The following is a 12,056-nucleotide window of genomic DNA, read 5'->3' as shown; positions in this document are numbered from 1 at the left end:
CTGGCTTGCATCCATAGATGCTTCTCAAGCAAGTCCCGGGACGTCATTCTCCCCCTGTACTCGGCCTTAGTGAGGCTGCAGCTGGAGTACTGTGTCCAGTTTTGGGCTCCACAATTCAAAAAGGATGTGGAGAAGCTTGAGAGAGTCCAGAGAAGAGCCACGCGCATGATCAGAGGTCAGGGAAGCAGACCCTACGATGACAGGCTGAGAGCCCTGGGGCTCTTTAGCTTGAAAAAGCGCAGGCTCAGGGGTGATCTGATGGCCACCTACAAGTTTATCAAGGGTGACCACCAGCATCTGAGGGAACGTTTGTTCACCAGAGCGCCCCAAAGGATGACGAGGTCGAATGGTCACAAACTACTTCAAGATCGTTTCAGGCTGGACATAAGGAAGAACTTCTTTACTGTCCGAGCCCCCAAGGTCTGGAACAGCCTGCCACCGGAGGTGGTTCAAGTGCCTTCATTGAACACCTTCAAGATGAAACTGGATGCTTATCTTGCTGGGATCCTATGACCACAGCTGACTTCCTGCCCTTTGGGCGGGGGGCTGGACTCGATGATCTTCCGAGGTCCCTTCCAGCCCTGATGTCTATGAAATCTATGAAATCTGCTAAGGTCCCTTCTGACCCAAACATCTATGAATCTGTGAACACTAAGCTGATTAATATTAACAATGTAAGGTGTAGCAAGGCCCTAACTGAAAATGTGTGGGTATGTCCCAAGGCCTTATTCAGTTAATTCCAGGAGTCTGAGAAAAAAAGAAATGTTTCTAAGCACCTCATGACACTTGGATTGCTTTGAATTATTCTTTACTATGAATCAATCAAACATTTTTTTATCAATGAGCATCCATATAAAGTGTTTCCTTTTTTCCTAGTTAATAGACAGAGAATACACGTTTAAATATAAGGCAGTCTAGAACAATGATCTTTAACCAGCGTGCTGCAGCATCCTCGTGTGCCATGAGATCATTTTAAGCATGTCATGCAGTGCCACTCAATATTAGTACAGGTAGGTGTTCAAACACCTTTATACGATTTACAGATAAAGCCAGAGAATTACAAATGGGAATCCAATAGTGTAAAAAACATTCTGGCCTGTTGTGCTCTTTCTGAGTTCTTTGCAACAAAAAAAATTGCTCTATTATTTTTCTGTAGTCAAAAAATGAGTGAAAGCTAAGAGCTGAAATTTTCTGAGGGGTGCCTTCCATCTAAAGAGGGGTGGCTTGAATCTAAAAAAACCTGGGAACACTAGAAAAACTGAAATAGAAAAAGTAGAGGATGGTAATACAGATTTACAGTGCCCAGCAGTGATAAAATTTCTGTTTTAGACCTTATAATTAGGTAAAGTAACAATCTTTAACTGTGATAATTATTATTTTCAAGAGTAATTTCTTACTGTGCTCCCTAAATATATTTGTTGGTGAGCAAGTCAATTAACATCTTCACTTCCCCCATCTATAAATAGAGAAAATATTACTTTTAACCTTATTCAAGTGTTGTGATGTTTCACTCATTAATGTGTACTGTTATTACTTTCAGTACTGTTTTTCCTCCTAGTGGATCTCAAAGAGTTATATATACATTCAGAGATTACTTCACCTGTTTTTGAAAAGCAGCCATATTTGGGGCAGAACAGAGGCTATTTATCTTTATTAGAACCTAACATATAACAGCGGTAATGTCAGAAACATTAGCATTCAGATTTTTTATATTATGAACAAATATGATTATGTTGCAGATCTGCATGTTGTACAATACCTTATTTAATAAACTGGTGTATGTTTTTTAACATTTAATATGTTAAGAATTTATGGTACTTTGAGAAATGTATGTATCGTTTATCAATTCTGACTGAGGCTATGAAGTTTTCTTTTGAAACAGGGGTACTGAGGAGCCCTCTCCCTGGATATGAAATACACCTTTTTGTGACAGGGGGTGTAGTTCACTTCATTCAGATCAGGGCCAGTGAATGGTCACTATCTTTAATGCTCTTATCAACAATGGTTTAGCTGAAGCTCAGGAGAACCAGTTTGATCCAAACACCTCTGGAGGGGGCTAGAATTTAGAAATGGAAAATTCCCAAATACAGAAAAAAAATCAGGTGTTGACAGAAGAACATAAAACTTATTCTTAGAGCCCTACGGAAAGTACTGGGGCAGAATAAAGAATGTGGTTGTGTAGTAGGAAAGGGCCTTTTTTACAGCAGATAGCCAAAATTAAAGTAAGGTAGCCTGGAGCAGAAAAGAGTCTTTGTAAATCAGGACACAAAATATGAACTGCAAGAGAAATATCCTTGACATCCCAGAGACCCTTTTTAAAATCCTAAATCTCCCAAAAGTTGCAGGACAGGAAAACTGAGGCAGGGAGATGCATCTAGTATTTATTTTACAATGTCTAGATCTGTACATTGTTTGTGTTTTATAAGTAAAGCATATCATGGTTAGAATCCTTTGCATAGACTGTCTGACTGTTATATGTTGTTCCAATCATATTCTCTTAAACAGTGAAACTGTGTATACAGAGCATGCTTAAACTGTAGGGGAACTGCACATGGGGATCTAGGTCTGCATCTTAATCTAGGGAACTGCACATGGGGAGTCTGTAGAACTCTTTTTTCTTTGAAGAGCCTACAAAGAAACTGTGTCAGGAAATGTCCCACAGAGGCCAGGGATATAGTACTACAGCACACTTAGAGGGAAACTAAAAGACAGCAGAGACCCATGGAGGTTGGAATAAATGACCCTTGAGATCTCTCCCAACCCTAGATAGGCATCTGAGTTCCCATTTACTCTTGCTTGGTTGGCAGAGATATTATTACATCATAACAAGAGACATAATGGAATAATATATAGGTTAATGTCAGTCATTTGGGCCCTGATTTTTCAAACTATATACATATATAACTGCTTAATATATTTTGGAAAATGAATCAAGTACATTCTGTAGCTGTAATATAGAAATCACGTGTATTACAATCACTGGTAACATCATAAGCCAAATGTCTGGTTGATTTTTAAATGGAACAAAATGTTAATACAATAACTTTATAACCTCTTACCTGGCCAGGTTCTGCATTTTCACACACATAGGTCTCATAATATTCAGGGAATTCTGGAGCATGATCATTAACATCAAGAACATGAATGTATACAGGGGCCTCAGAAATTTGTTCTGGGTTTCCTAATGGGAAAAAGGAGATCAAGAAATAAGAGTTTCATAATAATTAATTCCATAATTTCAAGAAGATGGGTTTTAAAATTCTCTTTTTTACCTGAAACAAAAATCCTCATTGATGTCCAGAGATAATACTACATCTTGTAAATATTTTCTATCCTATTACATTGTAATATTATATCATTGGGAGTAATCCAGCCCCAAATGCCATCAGATTATTTTAGCAAATAATGCAGATAGCTACGTTTGCAGCAGTAACAAAGGAACATTTCTAGTACTGCAAATCATTTGAAGAAACAACAATCTGAGAGTCCAAGGACTCCCTTCTTTTTATTTTCCTCCTACTCCACTATTATATATATAAAAAATGCCATCTACCATGTCAAATACATATTTTATATTGTAATTAGCACCAGGGACCTGAGGTGTTTTTCTTTGGCCTGAAAGATTATTTAAGATTTCCCCCAACTATACAGGTGGTCCAATGAAAGATATCACCCCTAAAATCCTTTTCTAGCAAATTTGCAGGACCATAACAACAACAACCTCAATTAGTACCAAAACAGTTTAAAACAAAACAGAATGAGTCATATATTAAATATGTGATTCATTTGTTCATTCCTTATGTTATGAATTAGTTTGAATTTTTAAAATGAAGATACACAACCAAATTCATTAGGAAACTTGACCATGAATTTGCTAGAGAACTGACAGAGGCTGCACACTCTCGGTGTATGGTTGTCATCAGTGACTTCAACCACCCTGACATCTCATGAGAAGACCACTCAGCCAAATTTGATTCATCACGAAGCTTGCTCACTTGCATGGAAGAACTCTATTTGACTCAAGAGGTAAGGTGCTGCTGGATCTGGTACTGGCCAAAGGAGGTGATCTAGTGAGTGACCTGAGGACTGAAGGGAAGCTTGGAGATGGTGATAATGAGTTGGTCAGATTCTGTATCCATCACAAAGCTGGCAAATCAGTCAGCAATGAAGAAATCCTTGACTTTAGGAAAGCTGACTTTCATAAGATTAGGAGGTTGGTTGTTGAGGCCATGATCTGACAAGGGGGGACCCACGATGAGTGGTCACTCCTTAAGAACATGATACTAAAAGCACAAAGGAAGCCAATTCTGGCCCATGGGAAAGGTAGCAAAAAGGCTGGGTGACTCCCTTGGCTCAATAGAGAACTCGTGGACCTTCTGTATCTGAAAAGATCAGCTTATAAGGGATGTAAGTCAGGAAATACCGCTAAGGAGGAGAATGCAAGACTGACCCATACTTGTAGGGAGTGAATTAGGAAAGCCAAGGCTGAAACTGAACTCAAACTGGCTATGGGAATCAAGGACAATAAAAAGTCCTTCTTCAGATATGCAGGAAGCTGGAAAAAAAAAAGGGGGCAACATTGGACTGTTGCTAAACCAAATGGGGCAATTGACAACTGACACCCAGGATAAAGCTAATCCCCTTAATGATTATTTTATGTTGGTTTTCCATCAGCCCAAGGGGATCACCGAGCCTGACAGGATGCAGGATTACCAGTGTAAGGGCAAACATATGCCTATAATTGGTGAAGATCTTGTGAGGGAACACCTTGAGAGACTGGACATCCACAAATCAGCTGGTCCAGATGGAATGCACCCAAGAGTGCTAAAAGAGCTGGCTGGCATCATAGCATGGTGAGGATATTTGAGAATTTGTGGAGCTTGGGAGTGGTTCCTGAAGATTGGGAGAGAGCCAATGTGGTGCCCATCTTCAAGAAATGGAAGAAGGATGATCCAGGGGACTCAGGCCAATTAGCTTGACCTCAATCCCTGGAAAGATCTTGGAAAAAAATCCATCAAAGAAACCATTAACAACAGTCTAACAGAAGGCAACATTCTGAGAGACAGGTAACATGGCTTCATTGCATGTAGGTCTTGCCTGACCAACCTCATTTTCTTCTATGACCAGGTGATGCATCACCTGGGCAAAGGTGAAGAGGTTGATATCATATATTTGGACTTTAAAAAAGCCTTTAACTTGCTTTTCCATAATGTCCTCATGGTAAAATTGGGAAAACATGGCCTCGACAACATTATGGTCTGATGACTAGGGAACTGGCTCCGTGGTCAGACCCAGAGAGTGATAGTCAATGGAACCATATCAACATGGCACATGGTGACCAGTGGCATCCACCAGGGTTCTGTATTTGGACCAGTACTCTTTAATATATTTATAAATTATCTGGATTCAGGTATCAGAAGCAGACTGGCTAAGTTTGCTGACAACACCAAATTATAGAGAAGTGTGGTCACACTAGAGGATAGACTGGTGATTCAGTCCAACCTGGACAGGCTAGCAAGGTGGGAGGATCAAAACCTGGTGGCATTCAACACAGAGAAATGCAAGGTGCTCCACTTCGGGAGAAAAAACTCACATCATACTTATAGGCTCAGCAGTGCTACACTCACTAATGCCATGACTGAAAGCAACTTGGGGGTCATGGCTGACCACAAGATGAACAAGAGCCACCAGTGCAATGCCACAGCTGGCAAAGCAAAAAAACAAACAAACCCTCAGGCTTGCATCTACCAATGCATCTCAAACAAGACCCAGGAAGTCATCATCCTAATTTACCCAGCCTTGGTGAGGCTGCAGCTGGAGTACTGCATCCAGTTCTGAGCTCCATACTTTTGGAAGGACGTAGAGAAGCTTGAGAGAGTCCAGAGGAGAGCCATGTGCATGAACAGAGGTCAAGAGAGCAGGCCTTATGAGGAGAGGCTGAGAGGCATGGGACTCTTCAACCCAAAGAAGCAAAGACTCAGGGATGACTTGGTGGCAGCCTATAAGTATATAAGGGGTGTGCATCAGGAACTGGGAGAAAGTCTGTTCACCAGGGCACCCCAAGGGAAGACAAGGTCTAACGGTCACAAACTCTTCCCAGACCGTTCTAGGCTGGGCATAAGGAAAAACTTTTTTGCCATCTGAGTCCCCAGAGCCTGGAATAAACTCCTTGCAGAGGTGGTGCAAGCACCTATTCTGAACACTTTTAAGAAACACTTGGATGCTTATCTTGCTGGGATCATTTGATCCCAGCTGACTTTCTGCCCCTTGGTCAGGGGGCTGGACCCGATGATATCTCAAGGTCCCTTCCAACCCTAATGTCTATGAAATCTATGAAATCCTGTAAGCATATCAGTAGAGATTGACATCTGTCTTGCAAAGAATTCTACAGAATTTAATGAGGTGTGTCTATGCTGAACAGCTTGGAGTACTAGGATGTCACTAGAACTAGTCAAAAAGATATTTCAAAAATGCTATTTTTTCCCTTTTAAAACATTTAACGTTTAATACTTTTCAGCAAAAGCTAATATCACCAAAGTTCCCACTGTTTCAAAAAATACAGCCATCTCTACCCTAAAGAGTTAATGTACAAACCAACTTTTAAGTGATACCCATAAATTGAGAAATTTACTCTGCAGAATGAGGGGCAGTGCATTCACTTTATGGACTTAGCTTCAACCACACATTTGGCAATGGGGAAAGGAAACTGACTTTCCACATATGGACAAATGATTGCTGTGATCTCTAGATATGGTTTGGTTCAAAGCATTTATACTGATTAAAGTTTTAATTTTAAGTCTTATCTGTTCACAAAAGTCAGACTGCCATAAAAAAATTAATAGAACTCTCTAGTGTGGACATAACTATACAAGAACAGCAGTGCTGATGCTGGTATAGGTTAATCCAATATAGAAAGGAGAGTAAGATTTATCAATTTAAAGGATTTTAGTTACAATAGTTACATTCTCAGGAGGGATTTCTAATGGCACAACTATTTCAATTAAAAAATCATATTCTAAATTAAATAATTTGATGATACAAAAAACCTATTGATCAGGTCAAAGAAATATTACTATAAATTTATTAAAGATTCAAGGCATGCCTCAAAGTTACTGGGAGTGAGGACAAAAATTCTCAGAAATATTTTGCAGATTACTAGATCAGACCCATACTGAGAAAGCAAGTGTTGCAAAGACTCTAATAAACATATCTAGTATACATGGCCCTAACACAGCACATCACTCAAGCACCGTATTCCCACTGAAGCCAATGAAACTACTCACATGCTTAAAATATAAAGGCTTTCCAAAGCCATAGGCAAGATGATTTCCAATTAATAGAATGACCATAATATATAGTCCAATGACTCCAAATAAAAGTTGAATGTCAGAAATTCACCCAATTAAACAGACGAGAAGGTACCTGAAAGAATTGTCATAGAAGACAAACAAGCAACCCTTCATTATAGCCTTTTTTCTCTACTCAGGTAAATTAGCCAAATGGACTGTGCAGATCTTTTCTAAAGCTTCTTTTTAATGTATAATTCACTGTTCACCTGCAACAAGCACTTGCTCACACAGATCTTGTAGAAACTGAGCTAATAACTTAGGAGTCTTCTGCGAGACAGAATGATATCAAAAGTAACTACCATGAAAATAGAAGGCTCTATAGATCCATAGCTGGCAAAATCAACCTGCCTCCACTGAAATAGTAGAGCTGTGCTAATTTATGCCCACTGATTATCTGGTCTCCCTAGTAAGCAAGTTAGCTTAGATCCCTATCTGAACATCTTCATATCTTTCCCAAAGGATTTTGAGGGGGATAACATTTCTCATTTAAATCCCAGCATAAACAAGAACTGCTTGGAAAAGTGTGGGTAACACTGACTAAATTAATTATTAAGAAATGAAACCAAAGAGCAATATACATGTATCGCCTTTAAAAAATACTTTTACACTGCAGCCCCTATCTTATTTGCTGGGTGGACATGCAGTATAAGTAGATTTGTTTGGACAGGCACAGTCTTTTGTTGTGTCTGGGTTGTCTATGTAATTTTGCTAAGACATTAGAAAAAAACAAATAAAAATACCCATCAGCTGCAGAACTTGCTGCTGCAGCAGCAGCACATGAGGTGCTCCCCCGGCTGGGAGCCCTCTTGGCTGATGGGGTTCCTAACCATAGGGAAGTACCTGGCCACGGGTTCAATTGATGGTGTGATAAGAATGAGTTACAACGTTATTGCATAATTTTATGTCTTATTCCCTGTTTTATCTTGCCATTAATTGTTTGTACATCTGGCTGGGTCACAATTTAAGATGTGATTAACAGGTTAATCACATCTCAGCTAGGGACAGAAATTACACACAAACTGGTAAAAGTGATCAGAAACTGGTTCAGATCTGTAACACAACAGAAATTCAATGCACATAAACCACCTTCAGAATGGCTAAAAGTGGTTTAAGATAAACCTGGATGGAGGTAGTATCAGACTTAACTGATTTAGGTTAAATTAATTTATTGAACTTCTGTTCTAGATCCCCCCCAGATTCAAGTCAACTTACAGTCCCCCAGCATCCCAGGAAGCTTTGAACCTCCTCTAGAACCTCCACCCGCCTTACAAAGTGGGCAGGCAGGCCTTGCCCCAAGCTGTCTGCTGCAACCAATCAGGGATGTGTGCTCTAGCACTCCCCATCTTCTGGCTTGGGCCCCTGCAGGCATGTGGATACATTTCTGGAATCAAAAGTGAATGTCTGTTCACTGGCTTATCAATCCAGTCTAGATAGCATGAAAAGATTGAACTGATTCAGCCTCAGGCTTTTTCATTGTCTGTATTTAGCCCTGAAGTGTAACATAGATGAGGCCTAAGTGGTAACTTTGCTTATGACTTCACTTCAGTGAATTGTATCACTGAAGAGCCAAAAAGACAATAAAATCAAAGTTATACTATGACTTAATCAGCAATTCTCTCAGGGCTACTGGATGGTATTTTATGCTTCAACTAACAGAAAGTGAATGTGGGAAAACATTCTGGGTATTAACTATCTTCCTCTTCTGAACCAATAATTACTGTCACATAGGACTGAGATTTCTTTTTCCATTTAAATTGTTAAAGTGCTACTCTTTTATGTTTGAATTTGTGCAGATTAGTACCTACAGCTAGATTCAATCTTGTACTGCAGCTCTGCTCAATGTATGACAAGAAGGGTGAATAGGCAGCTGGTTCTGGCTCCCTAAATCTCAGTGCTAACCTGCAAGTTAAAGTTACTAATGGATAGCTATAAATTGTGCTACTTATTTGTAGTTCTTAATGGAACCTGGCAGAGAGAAGCTCTGCCCTAGAATAGTCACCCTCTATACTGAGGAAAGGTGGTAGAAATCATTTGCTGCTACACAAACAACTCCTGAACTCCTGTCCCATTATTGCCTAGGTGCCTAAATATGGTGCAGATACCAATATGGCAAAGGAATCTCCAGCTGAATTTATATCAGATGACTGCTGCAAAGGAACAATAACAACCTTCAGAATCTGATCCATATTATGAAGTTAAATCTTGATACCAATGAGGTTAAATAGGAGGTTTCCCTTTGACTTTTGTAGGGTCAGAATGTAATCTGAAATGTTGTGTGTACAGGCATGTAGGTTGTCGCCATGTTGGTCTAAGGACATAGCAGACAAGGTTCTTTGGGTGAATCTGATATCTTTTATTAGACCAACAATTTATTATTGTTGGTCTAATAAAAGATATCAGATTCACCCAAAGAACCATGTGTACAGGGATATACTCGTGTTAAAATGCCTTGAGATGAAAAAGTAAATCATGTCCATTTATACCCAATCCAATGTGTCCCTTCAATAACTTTGTATATTATTTTATAAAGAGGGACCTTATCATTAAAGACCTAAAGAATATAAGGGGAATAAGGGCTTTCCCCATACAATAAAAATCTTAATGTTTCTTGATGTTGAAATCCCTGCCATTTATTCAGTTGCAGGAAGCACTCAGTTATAATATTTGGTTTTCTCCTTTTTCCATTGTTTAGCTAAACAGAAAAGTCTACCAAAGTCATCCTGCAGTGTTTCCATCGAGCTATTCAAAGCATGACAAAAATATGCCAGAGATACTTTCCATTTCACCATATCATCTGCCAGCTGTCCAATAAAGTGAAAAATAAGATACATTTATGTTTCAAAACTCACAGGAAAGCCAAGACAGCAAATGAGACTCAATTTCCAAACACAGACTGAGGGCTGCAGGAAATGTGACTATGAGCTTTACTATATTAAAGCCCCCTGTGCATTTACTGTTCTGACATTTTTCTTTTGGAGGACGTGTTTAATTTAAATTCTATTTTAATTGTGACCAATTAAAAGCATTTAAAGACACTGAATGTATAGTCCACATGCTAGCCATTAAAATGTTTGGCAAAATGTGGATGCAGTGATAGCCTCAAATGTAATTTACCTTTTCTTTTCCTATGAAGAGTGTGATTAATTTTAAGCAGTAATTTACAACCCTTGTCACACACAGTTCCAAGTTATCAAGCATGTATTTGCTAGAGTGTTGTCCCAGAAACAGGGCAGCCTGATAACCCAACGCACAAAGAGAGGCAATTTGCATTTGACTTTGAGACAAAACTGACAGGTGAAATCTATATAAGGGTTGCTTCCCAGATTTAATTGTCACTGTCAAGAAGTCTAGCTGATTTAGGCCTTACATTCAGAATTAATTTGAGCCACAGGTTTTTGACTGGTGTTAAATTAGACCCTGGCTAATTTCACACTAGTCAAAAATCTGGTGTGAAATTAACCAGGGTCTAATTTAACATAAGATCTTGCACCAGGGGAGCAATTCATATGCTTCAGTGTAACTTGAAAGCATTAGAGTCTCCATCCTATTACAATTTCTTTTTCTTTTTTTTATAAGGTCATCTTTTATGAAACAGCAAAAGACCGTGGAGCTCTAATAAACTCTACTTCCATTGAACTTATCATTTTAATAATGCTCCTTAATGTAACAAGCAACTATAATATAATGAGAAAGTAGTATGCATTCTGTATTTAAAAGAAGTGATATTCTGATGATAATTACACTAAGTGCATGCAATAGATAAAACATAGCGTTCCTTAAATTCTTACTGACTTGCTTCTGTGGCTGTAACAGTTATGTTGTGCCAAGCAGTTATCTCTCGGTCCAGAGGCTTAGTTATAATGATTGTTCCATTTTGTGCATTGATGCTGAACAATCTCTTTAAAGACATGCCATGGACAATAGCATACCTGCACCAAAAAGTAAAGAAATTCCTTAATACTGAAATGTTCCATCTGAAAACAAGGACATATGAAGCTATTGTCAGCTGAGAAAACAGAGCTGTGCATAAATACATGTAAAATGTATGCTGCCATAACTCAGAAATCATGAAAAATATACACTTATAAACATTTAAAATTCACTGCTGCCAAGATCAAAGCTCTTCTTTTTATAAAACTAAATATGCCTCAGATCTATATTAATGCGAACTGAATCTAAAATGCATTATTCATTCTTATTTCTAAGTCAGGCTCACAGCAGGTGAATGACTTGGTTGAAAAGAAAACGCAATAGTGCCACTTGTGAAATGAATAACACAGGCAACTAAGTAGAGGTATAATGGTAAATCTATTGTATCATTGGTGACATGCCATGATGTCAAAGGAATGAAATTAGCCAAAAAAAGAAAGGCAACTATATATAATAAAGGTGTCTCCTACCTGGGGGGAAAAGTCCAAAAGTGAGAAATGACTACAAATGATCCACATTCCAGGTTGCACTGTTACAGTCGTTACCAAAAAAACCCCAAACCTCAATGCCATATTCATACATGTGCTCACAAAATTTCAGTGGATTGAAATAGAATTTCAGTTACATTCTAATCAGTAACCACATATGAGAAACTGAGAGAAGGCAACAATTGAAGCCTGAAGGTAAAGGTTAGAATGGCAGGGACTTTTAATTTTTTTAAGAGTAAGTAAATAAAAATAACTGACTAGTTTTATAAGGCACAGTAGGATTTTATTT

The 12,056-nt window shown here is 38.7% G+C and overlaps 1 protein-coding gene across 2 annotated transcripts in view; it reads right to left on the bottom strand.

Annotated features, from left to right (window-relative positions):
- The window catches only part of LOC102386194 (cadherin-19), a 92,204-nt gene that overhangs the window by 23,334 nt on the left and 56,814 nt on the right, over positions 1-12,056 (bottom strand). For both annotated transcript variants that reach the window (XM_006028543.3, XM_025209969.1), the window contains exons 8-9: positions 11,142-11,278; positions 3,060-3,181 (exon numbers count right to left, since the gene is read on the bottom strand). In XM_006028543.3, coding sequence (XP_006028605.1) covers positions 3,060-3,181; positions 11,142-11,278 — 259 coding nt within the window. The remainder of the gene's footprint in view (positions 1-3,059; positions 3,182-11,141; positions 11,279-12,056) is intronic.

Source organism: Alligator sinensis, unplaced genomic scaffold (genome assembly GCF_000455745.1).
Source record: "Alligator sinensis unplaced genomic scaffold, ASM45574v1 scaffold813_1, whole genome shotgun sequence".
Taxonomy (NCBI): domain Eukaryota; kingdom Metazoa; phylum Chordata; order Crocodylia; family Alligatoridae; genus Alligator; species Alligator sinensis.
Note: the sequence above shows the minus strand (reverse complement) of the source record. Positions and strands in the feature narration are given on the sequence as shown.